The following is a 21,727-nucleotide window of genomic DNA, read 5'->3' as shown; positions in this document are numbered from 1 at the left end:
AGCTCTAGTAGTTTTCTGGTAGCATCTTTGGGATTCTCTATGTATAGTATCATGTCATCTGCAAACAGTGACAGTTTTACTTCTTCCTTTCTGATTTGGATTTCTTTTTCTTCTCTGATTGCTGTGGCTAAAACTTCCAAAACTATGTTGAATAATAGTGGTGAGAGTGGGCAACCTTGTCTTGTTCCTGATCTTGGAGGCAATGGTTTCAATTTTTCACCATTGAGACCGATGTTGGGTGTGGGTTTGTCATATATGGACTTTATTATGTTGAGGTAGGTTCCCTCTATGCCTACTTTCTGGAGGGTTTTTATTATAAATGGGTGTTGAATTTTGTGAAAAGCTTTTTCAACATCTACTGAGATGATCATGCCGTTTTAATCCTTCAGTTTGTTAATATGGTGTATGATATTGATTGATTTGCATATACTGAAGAATCCTTGCATTCCTGGAATAAACCTCACTTGATCATGGTGTGTGATCCTTTTAGTGTGCTGTTGGATTCTGTTTGCTAGTATTCTGTTGAGGATTTTTGCATCTTTGTTCATCAGAGATACTGGCCTGTAGTTTTCTTTTTTTGTGACATCTTTGTCTGGTTTTGGTATCAGGATGATGGTGGCCTCATAGAATTAGTTTGGGAGTGTTCCTCACTCTGCTATATTTTGGAAGAGTTTGAGAAGGATAGGTGTTAGCTCTTCTCTAAATGTTTGATCGAATTCGCCTGTGAAGCCATCTGGTCCTGGGCTTTTGTTTGGTGGAAGAGTTTTAATCACAGTTTCAATTTCAGTGCTAGTGATTGGTCTGTTCATATTTTCTATTTCTTCCTGGTTCAGTCTCAGAAGGTTGTGCTTTTCTAAGAATTTGTCCATTCCTTCCAGGTTGTCCATTTTATGGCATATAGTTGCTTGTAGTAATCTCTCATGGTCCTTTTTATATCTGCAGTGTCAGTTGTTTCTTTTTTTTCATTTCTAATTCTGTTGATTTGAGTCTTCTCCCTTTTTTTCTTGGTGAGTCTGGCTAATGGTTTATCAATTTTGTTTATCTTCTCAAAGAACCAACTTTTAGTTTTATTCATTCCTGGAATAAACCTCACTTGATCATGGTGTGTGATCCTTTTAGTGTGCTGTTGGATTCTGTTTGCTAGTATTCTGTTGAGGATTTTTGCATCTTTGTTCATCAGAGATACTGGCCTGTAGTTTTCTTTTTTTGTGACATCTTTGTCTGGTTTTGGTATCAGGATGATGGTGGCCTCATAGAATTAGTTTGGGAGTGTTCCTCACTCTGCTATATTTTGGAAGAGTTTGAGAAGGATAGGTGTTAGCTCTTCTCTAAATGTTTGATCGAATTCGCCTGTGAAGCCATCTGGTCCTGGGCTTTTGTTTGGTGGAAGAGTTTTAATCACAGTTTCAATTTCAGTGCTAGTGATTGGTCTGTTCATATTTTCTATTTCTTCCTGGTTCAGTCTCAGAAGGTTGTGCTTTTCTAAGAATTTGTCCATTCCTTCCAGGTTGTCCATTTTATGGCATATAGTTGCTTGTAGTAATCTCTCATGGTCCTTTTTATATCTGCAGTGTCAGTTGTTTCTTTTTTTTCATTTCTAATTCTGTTGATTTGAGTCTTCTCCCTTTTTTTCTTGGTGAGTCTGGCTAATGGTTTATCAATTTTGTTTATCTTCTCAAAGAACCAACTTTTAGCTTAATTGATCTTTGCTATTGTTTCCTTTATTTGTTTTTCATTTATTTCTGATCTGGTGTTTATGATTTCTTTCTTTCTGCTAACTTTGGGTTTTGTTTGTTCTTCTTTCTCTAATTGCTTTAGTTGTAAGGTTAGGTTGTTTATTTCAGATTTTTGTTTTGTGAGGTAGGATTGTATTGCTATAAACTTCCATCTTAGAACTGCTTTTGCTGCATCCCATAGGTTTTGGATCATCCTATTTTCGTTGTCCTTTGTTTCTAGGTATTTTTTGATTTCCTCTTTGATTTCTTCAGTGATATCTTGGTTATTTAATAGCATATTGTGTAATCTCCATGTGTTTGTATTCTTTACAGTTTTTTTCCTCTAATTGATATCTACTCATAGCGTTGTGGTTGGAAAAGGTACTTGATACGATTTCAATTTTCTTAAATTTACCAAGGCTTAATTTGTGACCCAAGATATGATCTATCCTGGAGAATGTTCCGTGAGCACTTGAGAAGAAAGTGTATTCTGTTGTTTTTGGATGGAATGTCCTATAAATATCATTTAAGTCCATTTTGTTTAATGTGTGATTTAAAGCTTGTGTTTTCTTATTTATTTTCATTTTGGATGATCGGTCCATTGGTGAAAGTGGGATGTTAAAGTCCCCTACTATGATTGTGTTACTTTCGATTTCCCCTTTTATGGCTGTTAGCATTTGTCTTATGTATTGAGGTGCTCCTATGTTGGGTGCATAAATATTTACAATTGTTACATCTTCTTCTTGGATTGATCCCTTGATCATTATGTAGTGTCCTTTGTCTCTTGTAATAGTCTTTATTTTAAAGTCTATTTTGTCTGATACGAGAATTGCCATTCCAGCTTTCTTTTGGTTTCCATCTGTATGGAATGTCTTTTTCTATCCTCTCACTTTCAGTCTGTATGTGTCCCTAGGTCCAAAGTGGGTCTCTTGTAGACAGCATACGTACAGGTCTTGTTTTTTTTGTTTGTTTTTTGTTTTTAAATATAAATTTATTTATTTATTTTTGGCTGTGTTGGGTCTTTGTTTCTGTGCGAGGGCTTTGCTAGTTGTGGCGAGCGGGGGCCACTCTTCATTGCGGTGCGTGGGCCTCTCACTGTCGTGGCCTCTCTTGTTGCGGAGCACAGGCTCCAGACGCACAGGCTCCACAGCTGTGGCTCACGGGCCCAGTTGCTCTGCGGCATGTGGGATCTTCCCAGACCAGGGCTCGAACCCATGTCCCCTGTATTGGCAGGCAGACTCTCAACCACTGCACCACCAGGGAAGCCCCCAGGTCTTGTTTTTGTATCCATTCAGCCAGTCTATGTCATTTGTTTGGAGCATTTAATCCATTTACATTTAAGGTAATTATCGATATGTATGTTCCTATTACCATTTTCTTAATTGTTTTGGGTTTGTTTTTGTAGGTCTTTTCCTTCTGTTGTGTTTCCTGCCTAGAGAAGTTTCTTTAGCATTTGTTTTAAAGCAGGTTTGGTGGTGCTGAATTCTCTTAGCTTTTGCTTGTCTGTAAAGGTTTTAATTTCTCCATCGAATCTGAATGTGATCCTTGCTGGGTAGAATAATCCTCATTGTAGGTTTTTCCCTTTCATCACTTTAATTATGTCCTGCCACTGCATTCTGGCTTGCTAAGTTTCTGCTGAAAAATCAGCTGTTAACCTTATGGGGATTCCCTTGTATGTTATTTGTTGCTTTTCCCTTGCTGCTTTTAATAATTTTTTCTTTGTATTTAATTTTTGGTAGTTTCATTAATATGTGCTTCATTGTGATTCTCTGGATTTATCGTGTATGGTACTCTCTGTGCTTCCTGGACTTGATTGACTATTTCCTTTCCCATATTAGGGAAGTTTTCGACTATAATCTCTTAAAAAATTTTCTGAGACCCTTTCTTTTTCTCTTCTTCTTTTGGGACCCCTGTAATTTGAATGTTGGTACATTTAATGTTGTCCTATAGGTCTCTGTGACTGTCCTCAATTCTTTTCATTCTTTTTTCTTTATTCTGCTCCTGGGCAGTTATTTCCACCATTTTATCTTCCAGTTCACTTATCCATTTTTCTGCCTCAGTTATTTTGTTATTGATTCCTCCTAGAGTACTTTTAATTTCACTAATTGTGTTGTTCATCACTTTGTTTGCTCTTTAGTTCTTCTAGATCCTTGTTAAATGTTTCTTGTATTTTCTCCTTTCTATTTCCAAGATTTTGGATCATCTTTACTATCATTACTCTGAATTCTTTTTCAGGTAGGTTACCTATTTCGTCTTCATTTATTTGGTTTTGTAGGTTTTTACCTTGTTCCTTCATCTGTAACATATTTTTTTGTCTTTTTTTTTTTTTTTTTTTTTTTTTTTTTTTTTAACGGGTGGTGCTGTAATCTTGTCTTAGTGGTTGTTTGGCCTGAGACATGCAGCACTGAAGTTTGCAGGCAGTTAGATAGAGCTGGGTCTTGGTGCTGAGATGAGGACCTCCAGGAGGTCTCAGTCCAACTGATATTCCCTGGGGTCTGAGCTTCTCTGTTAGTCCAGCAGTTTGGACTTGGAGCTCCCACCAGAGGAGCTCAGGCCCGACCTCTGACTTGGGAACTAAGATCTCGCAAGCTTGTGGCGCTGTAAGAGAAAAAAAAAAGGAAGAAAGAAAGAAAAAAGGAACAGTACAATACCAAAGAATAAAAACAAAATAAAATTAGAAAGATAAAAAATATATTAGGAAAAATAAAAGTATAATTGAAACAACTGCAGCAAGGTAAAATAAAACCACATCAGAAAAAAGAAAAAAAAATGCGGGTGGAGCAATAAGCCAAAAGGAGAGATCACTAACAAATTATAAAGAATAAAATAAAATTAGAAAAATAAAAGATTTATTAGGAAAAATAAAATATAAAATAATCAACAGCAATGAATCAACAAGGTAAAACAGAACCCCAATATAAAAGAGGAAAAAGGAAAAGGGAAAAAAAAAAAGCCTTGGCTGTGGGGGTGCACTTTAGGTGGGGATGAAACTTAGGCAGGGGCGTGGTTTAGGGTGGGGCGGCACCTAGCAAGGAGGTTGGGGGGGTGGGGGGTTGGTTGAGCATGGGGCGGGGCTTAGGCGAGGCAACTTTCCAGTATGGGGCAGGGTCTCTGCTTAATACCTGTGCAGAAGGGGAGAGGCAGCACATGGAAAGGAGGGCCTCTGGTGTGTGGGTGGGGTTTAGGCCCAGCGCGATGGAAGGGGTCTCCAAGTGTAGAGGTAGGGCCCTGGGTGGGGGTGTAGGGGTGGGGCTTCGGCTCTGCACGGCAGGAGGGAGGCTCCAAGGGCAGAGGATTAGCCCAGCTGGCTCCCTGGTGCCTAAGTGGACAGGGAAAGCATTGGCCCCGTTCCCTTCCATTCCTCTGTGCCCCTCACCCTCTGTCTCCCCCAGGGTCTACCCCCGTCACCGCTGGACCCCTAACCATGGGTGGGTCCCACTGGGTGTAGGACCTCCTCCCCTCTCCCAGCCACCCCTCAGGGGTGTGGATCCCAGAGGTCCAGCCTTTACTTTTGCCCCCCTCATCCCTCCCTCCCACTCCCTCAGGACCTGAGTGGCTGGAGGGGGCCTAGGTGGGCAGAGGATCTGGCCCAGGATCTCAGCAGGTTTTTGGGTGTCCAAGTGGGCAGGGGAAGCCTGGCCACACTCCCTTTTGATCCTCTGCCCTCCCAGCGGTTCCTCAATTTATCCGTTTGGGTGTGGGAGCCCTTCCCCTCCCCCAGCCGCCCCTCAGGGGCGCCAGTCCCTTCCTGCCCTCACCTCTCCTCCCTCTTCACTCCCCCCCATGCCCCACCTCCTACCTGGTTGCTGGGGGTTCCTCCCATCCCCTTAGGTGTCTGTGGTCCCCCACCGGTGCGTGGTAGGTGCCCTAGTTGTGAGAAGGCTCGAATTCCGCATGTCCTCCTAGTACGCCATCTTGACTACCCCCCACCCCCACCCTGAAGGTGGTTTCTTAACCACTTCACCACCAGCGAAGTCCCTCTTATTGTCATTTTAAACCTGTTATCTTCTTTCATATTACTTTGCTGTTTGTATTTTTTTTTTTTTTTTTTTTGTGGTATGCGGGCCTCCCCCTGCTGTGGCCCCTCCCGTAGCGGAGCACAGGCTCCGGACGCGCAGGCCCAGCGGCCATGGCTCACGGGCCTAGCCGCTCCGCGGCACATGGGATCCTCCCAGACCGGGGCGCGAACCCGGTTCCCCTGCATTGGCAGGCGGACGTGCAACCACTGCGCCACCAGGGAAGCCCCTGTATTTTTTTAATTGCAATTTTAGAGGGTTTTCAGGAGCTCTTGGAGGTAAACTCATTTGTTTCATCTGCCATGCTTAACTAGAAGTCATTAATAACTTTTCTTTTGCTCTTGGAATTGTTTTAAATTTGTAAATCATGTACAGTTGTATTTTTTCAAAACTTGGATATTAGAAGCTATTCTAAACATTCATTTTTCTCTTTGGAGTTTGCTTCTTGAAATTTTTATATTTAGAGGCTTATGTGTAGGGCTCTTATGAGACTAATATGCCAAAATGTTCAAAACTTGAGAGATTAGGTTAGCTCATCCTGTAACTTTGAGAACATATTAAAGTTATGAATAAGATCTTTTTAGAAATTTCTTGTTGCTGATCTCAAGGAGAGCTGTTGATTTTTATATGTTCTTATATCTGGCTACATGACTAAACTCTTATTCACTCAAATAATATTTAGTCAGTTTGCTTGGATTCTCTAGGCAGGCAAATTATATTATGTTATACATAAAGTTTTATTGTACTGATGAGGACAGTGTAATGTTGTGTAGTAGTAATAAAATATCTGACTACAATATCTACTAAAAGCATTATAGGTGACCCATTTAAATTGTTTCATTTAAAGCGGATTGTTTTGGATAGTCTTTTAAAAGTATACTTCATCAAAAGCTGTCCACTAAAATTAGGCACATGTGTGTGATACCCATTATTCTGTGGATAACAAAATATTTGAAAGTTTCCCAACTCTTAGATTGGCTTCTCTTCCAAAGTCTTACAACCACTGTGTTTTCTCTGAACTTTTGAAAAATATCTATCTAAAGTATAGAGCACACACCTGACATTGCCATGGCCTGGCTTGACAATGGAGTTCAGTTTCTTAAGGCTTCTCTTACGTTATTTCACAAGTCAATTCTTTGGTCAGAATATAGTTCATAATAACAGTTCTTTGTTATCACTTCTTTTTTGTCCTTTTTAGAACTCTATCAGTAAAACAAAATAATTTTGGGGTTGCATAACCTTTAAAAAGGAATTCAAGGGCAATTAAACATTTTTTGTGCTCATTTTGGTTGTGCTCTACAAAACCAGTTCTTCCCCAAAAACATAATGAGACATGCCTGGGAAGATTTATATAATACCATGCTTATCCCAGAATTATTAAGAAAAAAAATTGTGAACAACATAAACAACCCACAATAGGGAATTGGTTATGTTGTGGTGCTTACCTATATGCTGGTGTAATATTCAGTCATTAAAAATAATTTTCTTAAAAATATGTAGGTACATGGGAAAATGCACATGTTACAGAAGGTGGAGAAAAGCAGGACTTACAACTGTATGTATAATATATCCCATTTTCTATAACAAGTACATCCAGAGATAAATGGTTGCAAGGGAAGGTTGTATGTTAAAGAACTTAGTTCATTTTCATTTTTTCTTTTCTGATTTTTCTACAGTAAATTCATATTAACATAAAATAATATCCACAAGGTGATATACAAAGATAATTCAGCAGTGAGAAGACACAGTTTGTAGAGATACAGAGGCTTGAATTCTAGTCCTGCTTTTATCACACACTAGCTGTATCACCTTAACGTCTCATAGCCTTGGTTTCATCATTTGTAAAATAAACGTTGTGGGATACAATTATATATAAAGTGTTTCACAAATATGAGGGATTATTGGCACTTATCTTTTATTTGCAGATGGGTGGCCTGTTTGTACATGATCTACTTCATACATTTGGGCAATTAAAGAAACAAGCAAGTAAACAAAGTTGGTATTTGTAACACATTAAATGTGGAGCCTAAAAATGTCTGTCACTTCTAACCTTGCACCCTTGAGGTATCATTTGTTTCCAGGTTATGCCAAGGTCTTGAAGAAAACTGGAACTGAATGAAGACAGATAACATCCTGAAAAGGAATCCCCATATTGACTGTTCCCAGATATGTTGTAAAATTTTTATGAGCATGATCTGTGGGAAATGATGAGAGTCAGGTGGAAGGGAATAGTCAAAAAACATACACTGTTGCATATACACTCATATATTTATGAAACAGACATATATATGGTATGTCCATTGATAGTATCACTCCAAATAGATGTGTTTCCTCAGTGACTTGGAAAAGGAGGGCAAAATGTGGGCCAGTCAGTTATGACAGTCAATTCTAAACAGTTTAGGTTTTGCACCTGTGATAGCATTTTTTTCCCCTGTTTGCCAGTAAAGACACTGGGGAGAGCAAAATACTGATTTTTATCCTGTTTGTTTAATGCTTATCATTCTGCTTACTATCTTTTAGTGACTACTCTGTTTCCAGCTGTCTAAACATTCTCTCACATTCCTGTCAGAAATGTGACTCGAGCTCAGGTTCAAGATCTTAGTTACCCGACCAGGGATCTAACCCAGGCCCTCAGCAGTGAGAGCACGGAGTCCTAACCACTGGACCGCCATGGAATTCCCCTCTCATTGTTTATTACTTTCTCAGCACGCTTTTAGTTAAGATTTGAAATGATTAAACCAGCTAGCATTATTATATTTCAAATCCAAATCCTATGAGGAGTACTTCTCATTAATAGTGGGATCATCTCCTGATACACCAAATTCGATTATTACTTAATCTTATGATACAATGAATTTGAAAAGTAGACATTTAACTGGAGGTTAAGGCCATTTCTTTTCATCCATTGAAAAAACATTTCCATAAACTCAGTTATGTGAGCTATTGTTTAATTATTAAGTGTGTATTAATATATTTCATTTGAGAATGCAACATCAAAATTTCTTATGAAGTATGATTCTAATAATATTACTGCATAGTATAAAATAATTCCTTTACGTAGCTGTATTTTTATGTATGAAATAAAGGGTCTCATGTGTAACCAGTGTAACCAGCTATCTTGGCAGCTTCTTTGTGAAAAATTTAGTAAAAAATATCTGACCAGGCCTAGCATGAATTACCATTACTATCTTAGTTGTGGTCACATTAAGCTTAGTTTTGAAGAAGTACTTATTGAATCCAAAAAGAGGATCCTTGGAATTTCCCAGAAGTTTTACTGTTAATACTTTTAAAATCAGAATTCCTGTTATAATGTAAACTTGGGGAAATGAGGCCATTTAAATAACTAAGGAGGTCTTCCTACCTAAACTCTCATATTCTCCTTCTGGATGTTATGTGTTTATTTTTTTCTATGAGAAGGAATTTTCTTACAGGCTTCTTTTTTTTAAAGGGACACCTTTAATTTTTTAAATTAGAGGTTGAACAGTAAAATGTGGTTTAGTGAGCTGTAAATTTATAGATGTGTATGAAGGTCTTGGAAAATATTGAGTGACTGTTATCCCAAGAACCTTCTACAACATTTCACCTTTGAGAGATCATTAAAATTAGTCACAGTAATGCTATGGACATCTTTTATTATTCTGTAATATTTTTATTATATTCACTGTATGTGTAAAGCATTTGAGAAAAGTAAGCATGAGTTGATTTTTCTAGTTTTAGCAGCAAAATATCTGATTGCTTATTTAAGTAATATATTCGCTTACAAAAGTTAATTTGTTATTTGTGAGCACTTTTCTGTGATGGGTACCTTTGATTTGAGAAATCAGTAAAGTTGGTTGAGTTGGAACTAACATAAAGAGATTTAGTTTAATCCTTACTGAAAACCTATAGTTTCATTTAAATTATGTGAAAATATATAGTTGTTATTCTATGGTGTATAGCTTTTAGTACCATTTGCCAAGCCTAATGAGCACCTGTGATAATGAATGACAGACCTCTAAGAGAATGCGATTATTTGCTATTAATTCACAGAACTGATTCACTTTATATCAGAAGACTTGTTTGTCGAATGAGTAGACCTGATGACACAGGCTCTGTATCATTATATTATTTCATACCCAAGCTCAGACACGGTATTTTGAAAGACAGTTCTGGGTTTTATTAAACCCAGAAGTTTAACCTGTTAAAACTCCCTGGTTCCGCCAAAGATTATACCTTTCTGCTACCTAAGTAGCTTAAGCCAAGGCTAGTTACACATTAACACGCATTCTTACTAGAATAGCAAGTCTCATACTTTGGGGTCTCACACTTTATACTCTCACAGATGACTGAGAATCTGCAAAGAGTTTTGTTTATGTAGTTTTATCTATTAATTTTTGTATTAGACCTGACAACTAGAAAAATTTAACCTATTTATTTATTTTAAAAAGGACAGTAAACCATTGCATATTAAATAGCATATTTTTTGAAAAAATAACTATTTTCCATAACAAAAAAGATAGGGAAGAGAATGGTTTTGTTTTATATTTTTGTAAATATCATTGATATTGGCTTAATAAAAGACAGCTGGATTCTCATACCTGCTTCCACATTCATGCTTTTACAGTACGTTGTTTTGGTTGAAGTATATGAAGAAAATCAGGTCTCACGAATATGTAGTTGGAAAGAGTATTTTTCTAGCCTTTTCAGATACTTACGGAAACTCTTGTTTGAATACTACACCAACACTCAACAAATAATAATATCTTAAAGGCTAGTTGCAATGTGAGATATATAAATGCATCAATGAACTTTTTTTTTACTCTGCTACAATAAAATCTATTGGTTGGCTTTGCACTTTGAAAAATCTTTTATCCATGCATGATTTTATAACATCATGCATTAGTCATTTGGCAAATAGGGATCAATGAGTTATGCAGATCTTCCAAATGTTGACACATATAGTATTTAAAATATTACATTAGTTAATAATACTGTCATATTAATCAAGAATACAAAGCTGTCAGGCTCATGATGGTGCTTGAAAGTTCATTTAATCATTGGTAACAAACAGTCTCAGATCTGTATCTTGAAGTGACAGGCCCATTTCATTCATTTGAGACAATGTCTACCAAATACATAAGACTGTATAAGCATGTTTGTCAGTTATTCTTTCAAGTAAAAAATGGTGTTCTTGGGGGAAAAAAGAGAACAGTTCAGCTCACAACTTAAACATCTACACAAGCAGTTTTTCTCTAAACAACTATCATACTTCTATATGCAGCGAAAGTGTTTTATGTGTATTTACTCTTTGAAACAGAATATTTTAAAAGCTGTATACTCAAGGGTCAAGTTACAATGAAATTAAAATGTTTATTGCTTCATCAAGGAAATTATTAACGGAAACTTTTTTTTTTTTTAACTGCAAATGTGTAGCTTTGAAGAATACAGTGACTACAAGTATAGTTTGGTGCTGCCTCGTTGATTACTGTTAAGTTACCAGCAACTTTACCCACCATTACTTTTCCACCATTAATGTAAATGTCAACAAAGTGAAAGAAACAACCAGTTCTTAGTATTAATATGATAATAGTTTTGACCACCAGGACTCCTGTGATTCTGTGTACCACACTTTGAGGGCTACTTTTCTAGAATGAAAAAGGCTTATGGTGGCCACAGGAAAGCCAAAGATGTAAAGTCATGGAACTTAGATAAATGAATTGTTGAGGGAGAAATATACATGTAAACAAATTGACAAGTCAACTTTTCTGTACCAGATTAGTAAAATATATAAGTTCTAGTGCTATATATAGGAAGAAAAGGTTATTATAATTATTTATTATAATAAGAATGTATAAAACAGTTTGGAACACATGAGTGGAACTGCTTGATTCTTTGGTTTGGAGGGGGCTAGAGAAACTGGGGAGCTTCAGAGAAGACTTCACAGAATAAGTGATACTGAAGTGCTCAATAAATATTTGTTCAATGAATTACTATTTCAAAACACAAATGTAGTAGAGAAAAATATTTTCAGTTAACTAATTAATGTGTCCTTAAGGTTTTCATGCTATTTCTTTATGTATTCCTTATGATGTCTGCTCAAGGAAATGAGTCTGGTAGAATTTTTCATTTGGTAGAGAAGCTATGAAAGTGATTAATGTGTGTCTCTAAATGTAGGAAGTCATCCAAATATTACTTTTTTGATGTCTCTTTAGACTGAGTCAAGGAGTCAATGAGGCAATGAAAGGAGAGGCAGGAAAAAACTAGTAAAGAAGGGGAAAGAAAGTGTTATAGCTGTGATGATAGAAACTAAGGTTAGGTCAAAGGAGGTAATAATCATAATAACTAACACTTACCACGGAATTATATGGCAAAGGCTATTCTGAGTACTTTTCATGTGTTACCTTGTGTGAGCTTCCCAAGAGTACTAGTAGATACGTACTAATATTCTGCCTTTTACAGATGAGGAAACTAAGGCAGTGAGAGGTTAAATAAAGTGCTCCAAATTACACAGTTATTAAGCAGGATAACAGAAGGTAATCTGGCACAGAGAGCTGCTGTATTGGTGAGCTCCTTTCTATTTCTATTCCATCTCTTCAACAATATTGTTATCCAGATATTTTTTCTTCATGTTTTTAGAAATAGACTTTACTTTTTAGAGTACTTTTAGATTCACAGCAAAATTGAGCAGGAAGTACGAAGAATTCACATATATTCTCTGTTCCCCAAACGCACAACTTTCCACAGTATCAGTATCCCCCACCACAGTGGTACATTTGTTACAGTCAATGAATGAACTTACATTGGTCACATCATTATCAACCAAAGTCTGTAATTCACCTTAGGTTTCACTCTTAGTGTACATTCTAAAGGTTTTGACAAATGCATAAGAAAATGTATCCACAGTTACAGTATTATACAGAATAGTTTCACAGCTCTAAAAAGCCTCTAAATTCTGCCTATTTATGTCTCCCCAACCCCAGGCAACTACTCATCTTTTTGCTCTCCATAGCTGTGCATTTTCCAGAATGTTAAGTAGTTGGAATTATACCACGTGTAGCCATTTTGGACTGGCGTCTTTCACTTAGTAATGTGCATTTATGTTTCCTCCATGTTTTTTCATGGCTTGATAGCTCATTTCTTTTTAGCACAATAAAGTATTCTGTCACCTGGATGTGCCTTCACCTACTGAGGGACATCTTGGTTACTTCCAAGTTTTGGCAATTATGAATAAAGCTGCTATAAACATCCATGTGCAGGTTTTTGTGTGAACATATGTTTTCAACTCCTTCGGGTAAATAGCTGAATTGTATGGTAAGAGTATGTTTACTTTTGTAAGAAACTGGCGCACTGTGTTCCAAAGTGGCTGTACCATTTTGCATTCCTACCAGCAATAAATAAGAATTCCTGTTGCTCTACATTCTTGTCAGTATTTGGCATTGTCATTGTTTTGTATTTTGGCCATTCTAATAGGTATGTAATGGTATCTTGTTGTTTTAATTTGCTTCCTTTATGAAATATGATATTGAACATCTTTGCATTTGCTTATGTGCCACCTTTATATCTTTTTTGGAGAGGTATCTATTCAGATCTTTTGCCCCCTTTTTAATTGGGTTGTTCACTTTCTTATTGTTGAGTTTTAAAAACTCTTTGTATGTTTTAGATGACAGTACATTATCACATATGTGTTTTGCAAATATTTTCTCCCAGTCCTTAGCTTGTCTTCTCATTTTCTTGACAGTGTCTTTCACAGAGCAGAAGTTTTAAATTTTAATGAAGTCTAGCTTATCAATTATTCCTTTCCTGGTTCATGATTTTGGTGTTGTATCTAAAAAGTCGTTGCCAAAACAAAGATCACCTAGGTTTTCTCCTTTGTCATCTTCTAGGAGTTTTATAGTTTTGTGTTTTACATTTAGGTGTATGGTCCACTTTGAGTTGATGTTTGTGAAGGGTGTAAGGTCTGTGTCTAGATTCATTTTCTTGTATATGAATATCTAGTTGGTCCAGCACCATTTGTTGAAAAGACTATTTTTTTCTCCATTGTATTGCTTTTGCTCTGTTGTCAAAGTTCAGTTGATTATATTTGTGTGGTCTGTTTCTGGGCTTACCATTCTGCTTAATTGATCTATTTGTCTTTTCGTTGACTGGTACCACACTGTCTTGATTACTGTAGCTTTATAATAAGTCTTGAAGTCAGATAGTGTCACTCTTCCAACTTTGTTCTCCTTCAATATTGAGTTGGCTATTCTGGGTCTTTTGCCTCTCCATATAAACTTTAACATTAGTTTATCAACATCCATAAAATAACTTGCTGGAATTTTGTTTGGGATTGCATTGAATCTGTAGATCACACTGGGAAGAATTGAAACTTGACAATATTGAGTCTTCCTGTTGATGAACATTGGAATTGCTCCCTCTTTCTCTCTACTTAGTTCTTCTTTGATTTCTCGTCAGAGTTTTGTAATTTTTCTTATATAGATCTTGTACATAATTTATTAGGTTTATACCTAAGTATTTCATTTTTGGGGGTGCTAATGTATGAAGATGGTATTGTGTTTTTAATTTCAAGTAACAGTTCATTGTTGGTGTATATAGGAAAGCAGTTGGCTTTTGTAAATTAACCTTGTATCCTGGAAACTTGCTGGAATTGCTTATTACTTTCAGGTTTTCTACATAGACAATCATGTCATTTGGGAACAAAGACAGTTACACGTCTTCCTTCCTAATCTGTAAACCTTTTATTTCCTTGTTTGGGCTAATTGAATTAACTAGGACTTTCAGTACAATTTTAAAAAGGTGTGGTAAGAGGTGACATCCTTGCCTTGTTCCTAATCTTAGCTAGAAAGCTTCTAGTTTCTTATGATTAAGTATGATGTTATTTGTAGGTTTTTGGTAAATGTTCTCTGTCATGTCAAGGAACTTCCCCTCTATGCTTAGTTTGCTGAGAGTTTTTATCATGAATGAGTGTTGGATTTTCTCAAATGCTTTTTCTGTATCTATTGATATGATCATGTACTTTTTCTTGTTTAGCTTCTTGATGTGATTAATTGACTTTCAATGTTGAACCAGCCCTGCATACCCAAAATGAATCTTATTTGGTCATGGTTTGTAATTCTTTCCATACATTGCTACATTCAATTTGCAAATATTTTGTTGAGGATTTTTGCATCTGTGTTCATGAGAGATATTGATGTATAGTTTTATTGTAATTTCTTTTTCTGGTTTTGGCATTAGGGTAATGCTGGCTTTATGGAATGGGTCAGAAAGTATTTCCTTGGCTTCAGTTTTCTGGAAGAGATTGTAGAGAATGTTTTAGTTTCATCCTTCAGTGTTTGGTAGAATTCACCATGAACCCATTGCGGCATGATACTTTCTTTCTATTTTGGAAGATTATTAATTATTGATTCATTTTCTTTAATAGATATAGGCCTATTCAGATTGTCTACTTCTTGTGTGAGTCTTATCAGATTATGTCTTTCAAGAAATTGGTTCATTTTATCTAGATTATCAAATTTGTGGGCACAGAGTTATGCATAGTATTCCTTTATTATCTTTTTAATGTCCACAGGATCTATAGTGATGTCTCTTCTTTCATTTCTGATATTAGTAATTTATATCTTCTTTTTTATTTTTAGTTTGTTTGACTGGAGACTTGTCGATTTTAATGTTTTTTTCAAAGAACTAGCTGTAGGTTTTGTTGCTTTTTTCTATTGATTTCCTGTAATAGATTTCACTGATTTCTGCTCTAATTTTATTATTTCTTTTCTTCTGCTTACTTTGGATTTAATTTGCTCTTCTTTTCCTAGTTTCCTACGATAGAACTTAGATGACTGATTTTAGATTTTTCTTCTTCTCTATGAATTCAGTGCTATAAAATTCCCTCTAAGCACTGCTTTTGCTGAATCCCACAAATGTTAAGCTGTATTTTCATTTTCATTTAGTTAAAAATATTTGAAAATTTTTGAGATTTTTGTCTTTGATCCATGTATTACTTGGAAGTGTGTTGTTTAATCTCTGAGTGTTTGGGGATTTTCCAGCTATCTTTCTGTAATTGATTTTTAGTTTAATTTTATTGTGGTCTGGGACATGCATTATATGATTTCTATTCTTTTAAATACATTAAAGTGTATTTTATAGCCCAGAATGTGGTCTGTCTTGATGAACAAGATATCTTTTTCATTGTACTGAATTGAAGAGTCTTAGATTAATGACGATATTTTAAAATAATTCTGTTTTCTGTCCATGGTAGATACTGAGCACTTTATCTTCAACTTATTGCATGATTTGTTCTAATGGTGCAAAGTTTTCATCTTAGTGCTCTGTTCCTACATATGCCAACACCGGTCTCAGAATGAGTGGCATCTGTGGAAAATCTAGGCTGTCTTCATAAAATGCATATGCACATTAGTGAAAGTATTCTACATCATGAATCTGCAAGTGATTTTTTAAAAAATATTGGCTGAAGTAACATATCACATCTGGAAATTTTTTTTAAATGGGGAGACATTTCTCGGGGATTTATAACTAATAAATTTACCTTATACTCTTAAGATGTGACAATTTTTTTTTTCTATCTCATTTAGTTTTGTCAGCCTGGAGGGTGGCAGCTGTCCAGAGAGAGGAAGCAGCCAACGTTTTTTGTGGTGGTCCTGACAGATATTGACTCAGATCGACATTACTGCTCATGCCTAACCTTTTATGAGGCAGAGATCAATCTTCAGGTACAGCAACTTTTCTAGCCAAATTACAGCCAAAGAGACACCATTCAGGAATTTTTTATTATGCCATATTTGTTTTTTGTTAGAATAGCAAGTTTGAGTTCTGTGAGCTACTTTAAAATGACTGAGGTACTATATTGTTGAAGAAGAGAGCAAGAAGGTAAAGTTATTTTCCAAGTCTAATTGTTCTTCTTTAAAATATTGTTCATAATCTGCATACTTCTAAGAATAGCATCTCTGCAAATTGGTTTATTAAGGAGATTTGTATCCTCTCATGATAAACCTGTGGTTATTCCCTTTCAGTCTTTCTCCTGAGGTGTCTTTCACAGAATATAGAGCATTTAATCAGAATGTTTATAAATCACTTATCACAATGCTTGATATTATTTTTTAAGTGCTGAAGTAACTGTTAACTCATTATTATTAGTGGTGGTAGTATCAAAATGATGGGACTGACATTAATAGGCTAGAACTATAGAAATAAAAAATACTGGGTCTTTCCGAGAATTAGCTGGGGTTCTCTCAGTCTCAAACAACTGGATCTACTGTCTCTAATTTATTCAGAAAAGGATTTATGAGAAAGTATTGGGTAGTTTATGTAATTTCATGGGTAAGGGGTGAGTAGGGAACCAGTTCTGTGTACTAGGAACTGCCTAGCTTGGGGCTATTCATACTTTTTCAACCTTTTATCACTTGACACTTATGATGTTGGGTACCAGACAATACAACCTTCACAATAATCACACTAAAAAAATCCATTCTCCCATGTGTAGCCACTGTCACACATTGGTGACTTCTGCTTTAAGTGTCATATGGGTTGTTTCCTTGTGTCAGTCAGATTGCATGCAGATCTCCCCCCCCAAAGGAATCAGAAAAACTTTGTTGTTGTTGTTATTTGTTTGTTTGTTTTGCTTTCAAGGCCCTATAGTATGAGAAGGAAACTATAAAACAGTTTGCAGGATGTTGAGTGAGCCAATTGCATTATCTGCTGTGCTTTCTGCTACATACAGATGAATGAGTATCACCACCAGGGAAAAGGATTGGCTTGCTTTCTGAAATGACCTCACAAAGGAGCATTTGTTATTTTTGTTATTTTAATTAAATGCCAAGATCTGAATTTTCTGGATGCAGAAATTGCATTTTTCAGTACAAGAGGAGACAAACCACCTTTCATGGTACAGACTCACATTATCCAAGTTCATTAGACTGATGTATTAAAACCAGCATGCTAGCTTTTTAATTTACAGTGATAAGTTAAAAGGTTATGTAGGACAAAATATATATTATCTATATTATCAGCACATTTTCTCCTTGTTGTCAGATCTTTGTGGGAAGCCATATCAAAATCAGAAGCATTTTGATTGTGGAATCAAACTAAGGAATATTTGATGTCAAATATTTAACACCTGCCAGATTAACACAGACCATTGTTTATACAGTTGACCCTTGAACAACATGGGCTTGAACTGCACGGGTCCACTTATACACAGATATTTTTCAGTAACTATATACTACAGTACTGCATGATCCATAGTTGGTTGAATATGTGGATGCAGAGGGCCAACTGTAAAGTTACTATATGGATTTTCGACTGCACAGAGGGGTCGGCGCCCCTAAACCCTGCATTGTTCGGGGCCAACTGTTTTTGAAATTAGGGATTATGTTGTCAATTCAGAGAGAAAACTTAGATGTCTATGATTCTAGTCATTTCTGTCCTGATTAGTGTTAGGGTGGATGTTGCCAACAAATAGCCAATCCAATTCCCATTTTGGTCAATTCAGTCTAAATAAGAAAGAATGTTCTCTTGTTGAGAGCCTTGCTATCTTTTTCAGGTGACCTTTCATTTCTCTGTTGATCTTTTGAACATAAGTCAGTGGTGAGAATGCAGTGTTTTCTTTTATTTCCATATTCTTGAGGGTACCTCTTTACAACTCCCTAGAATTATCTAATGAAACTAACTGTGATTATTTGGGTTCTTCTTCTTCTCTCCATCATTACCAACCCCTTACCCCCCAAATAAACTCACAGAAAAGTAACACATTAAGACAATGTAGGGGGTTCCAGTCCAAGATGGTGACATAGGAAGCTTCTGAACTCACTCTTATGGACACACTGAATCCACAGCTATACACGGAGCAATTTCTGCTGAAAGAAATCCAGAAACTAGCTGAGCAATTCCTATATAGCAGGCAAACGAGAATATACCCACACTGAAGTGAGTAGAAAAGGCTGAGATGCAGTCTCACCATAAATGTCCCCTGGCAGAGAGACATGCAATTGCGAAGCAACTTACAACTTCCAGCTCCTCCCCTGAAGTGCGAAGGGTTTGGACCCAACATCTAGCCCCCATCTTTTTAAACTTCCACTTGAGGTAAGGACCCAAAAACAACCTAGCTCTGAAAAACAATGGGGCTTTAATTCATAAGACCCACCAGACTATAACAAGCAAAGAGTTCTTAATGGGTTTTCAAGGATTTGCTGTGGCTCAGCACGGAGGAAGCAGAGAGAAACACCCATCTCTCAGTCTTTGCCTGAAAGAATCCTGTTTGCATACTTTAAAAGCTACTGCCTGAGGGTCAGATTTCTAACTTAGCACACATCTAGGAGCTAATTTTGATTCTCTTTGGAGACCAGGGATCTGGCAGGTGCCATCTCTGTTCTCTCTCTAGCCTGCTTCAGTTCACTGGTTTCTTCTTGGAAAGAGCTTGTGCACATTCTGGCGCCCCAGATTTTGCAGCTGCTGCCCAAGGGACACACCCTTTTAAACCTTTGACTCTGTGGCCAACAGGACTTGAGCTCCCAGGTCCCACAGGATTGTAGCAAATGAAGTTCTTAACTGGCTATCCCCCAAGGCTCAGCGCAGAGGGAGCAGACAGAAACACCCATCTCCCAGTCTCCACTGAAAGATACATATTTGCATACATTAAAAGCTGCTACCTGAAGGTCTGGCTTCCAATCCACCTGAATCTAGGTGCTGACTATGATCCTCCCCTTTGGAACACTATCAGGTATTGGTATACCCTCAACTACGGTGAGCACTAAGAATAAAGTAGGCTGCTTGGACCATCATAAAGATTTGAGAGACAACCAAGAGCTAGGGCAGGTTTGAATAATAAGGTTCATCTCCTACAAGAGGCCACTCCTTCAGGACTAGGAGAGGTAGATGTTTTAAATAATGCATAGAAACCAACACAGAGAGTCAAGGAAAATGAAGAAATAGGAATATGTTCTAAATGAAAGAACAAGGTAAAACCTCAGAGAAAGACCTTAATGAAGTGGAGATAAGTGATTTACCTGATAAAGAGTTTAAAATAATGGTCATAAAGATGCTCATTGAGTTCAGGAGAAGAATGGATGAACAAAGTAAGAATTTCAACAAAGAAATAGAAAGTGTAAGAAAGTACCAAATAGAAGTCACAGAGCTGAAGAGTATAATAAGTGAACTGAAGAATACAATAGAGGGGTTCAACAGCGCACTACATGACACAGGAGAGAGGATCAGTTTACATGAGGACAGGACAGTGGAAATCATCTAATTAAAACAGCAAAATGAAAAAAATGAAAAAGAATAAAGATAGCTTAAGGGACTTATGAGATAACATCAAGCAAACCAACATTCGCATGATAGGGGTCCCAGGAGGAGAAGAGAAAGAGAAAGGGGCAGAAAACTTACAAGACGAAATAATGGCTGAAAACTTTCCTAACCTGGGGAAAGAAACAGATATTCAGATCCAGGAAGCCCAGAGGGTTCCAAATAAGATGATCCCAAAGAGACCAACACCAAGACACATTATAATTAAAGTGTCAAAAGTTAAAGACAAAGAGAGAGTCTTAAAACAGCAAGACAAAAATAACTTGCTCATAAAAGGGAACCCTGATAAGTCAATGATCAGATTTTTCAGCAGAAGTTTTGCAGGCCAGAGAAGAGTGGCAAGATTTATTCAAAGTGCTGAGAGAAAAAAAAAACTGTCCATCAAGGATATTCCACCTAGGGCTTCCCTGGTGGCACAGTGGTTGAGAGTCCACCTGCTGATGCAGGGGACATGGGTTTGTGCCCCGGTCTGGGAAGATCCCACATGCCGCGGAGCGGCTGGGCCCGTGAGCCATGGCCGCTGAGCCTGCGCATCCGGAGCCTGCCACAACAGTGAAAGGCCCGCGTACCACAAAAAAAAAAAAAAAAAAAAAAAAAAGAATTAAGCTGAAATGAAAAGGTGCTAATTAGTAACAGGAAAACATATGAAAGTATAAATCTCACTTGTAATGGTAAATATATACTAAAATAAAGATAAATAAAGAAATTTGAAACAGCAAGGAAACAACAAATTGACAGTAGTAAATACATACTGATCAATAATTAATTTAAATGTAAAATGACTAAATTTTCCAATCCAAAGATGTAGAGTGGCTGAATAGATTAAAAAAAAAACAAAAAGACCTAGAACAAAACTCACTTCAGCTTTAAGGACACACACTGACTGAAAATGAAGGGTAGAAAAAGATAACTTCATGCAAATGGAAATCAAAAGAAAGCTAGGGTAGCTATACTTAATATAAGACAAAATGACTTTAAACTAAAAACTAATAAGGGACAAGGAAAGTCATTGTATAATGATAAAGTAGTCAACTCATCAAGAGAGTATAACACTTGTAAATATTTATGCATCTATTATCAGAGCACCTAAACGTATAAAGCAAATCTGAAGGTAAAAATTGATAGCAATACAATAATAGTAGAAGACTTAAGTACCCCACATTTAACAATGGATAGATCATCTGGACAGAAAACAATACAGAAAACTGGATTTAAACAGTATGTTAGACCAGATGGACCTAACAGACGTATATAGAATCTTCCATGCAACAGCAGCTGAATAAACCTACTTCTCAAGCACATGTGGGACATTCTCCAGGATAGGTAATGTGTTAGGCCACAAAACAAGTCAATAAATTTAAGAAGATTGAAATCATATCAAGCTTCTTTTCCAGCCACAAAAGTATAGTACTAGAAATCAATTACAAGAAGAGAACTGGAAAGTTTACAAATATGTGGAGGTTAAACAACATACTACTGAATGGGTCAAAGAACAAACTAAAAGGAATAAAAAAATACCTCAAGACAAATGAAAATGCAAATACAGCATACCAGAATTTATTGGCTAAAGCAAAAGCAGATATAAGGGGGAAATTTATAGGGATTAACACCTACATTAAGAAAAGAGTAAAATCTCAAATAAGCAACTTAAGTTTACACCTGAAGGAGCTAGAAGAAGCAGAACAAACTAAGCCCAAAATTAATAGAATG

The 21,727-nt window shown here is 36.6% G+C and overlaps 1 protein-coding gene across 4 annotated transcripts in view; it reads left to right on the top strand.

Annotated features, from left to right (window-relative positions):
* Window positions 1-21,727, top strand: part of SBF2 (SET binding factor 2) — a 519,569-nt gene that overhangs the window by 221,227 nt on the left and 276,615 nt on the right. For 2 of the 4 annotated variants that reach the window (XM_024119087.3, XM_028501226.2), the window contains exon 3: window positions 16,291-16,428. The exons of the other annotated variants lie outside the window; for them this stretch is intronic. In XM_024119087.3, the coding sequence (XP_023974855.1) occupies window positions 16,291-16,428 (138 nt within the window). The remainder of the gene's footprint in view (window positions 1-16,290; window positions 16,429-21,727) is intronic. 4 annotated transcript variants of the gene reach the window in all.

The sequence above is a fragment of the Physeter macrocephalus genome, chromosome 16, assembly GCF_002837175.3.
Source record: "Physeter macrocephalus isolate SW-GA chromosome 16, ASM283717v5, whole genome shotgun sequence".
NCBI classification, from domain to species: Eukaryota; Metazoa; Chordata; class Mammalia; order Artiodactyla; family Physeteridae; genus Physeter; species Physeter macrocephalus.
This window is presented reverse-complemented; position numbering and strand designations above follow the sequence as displayed.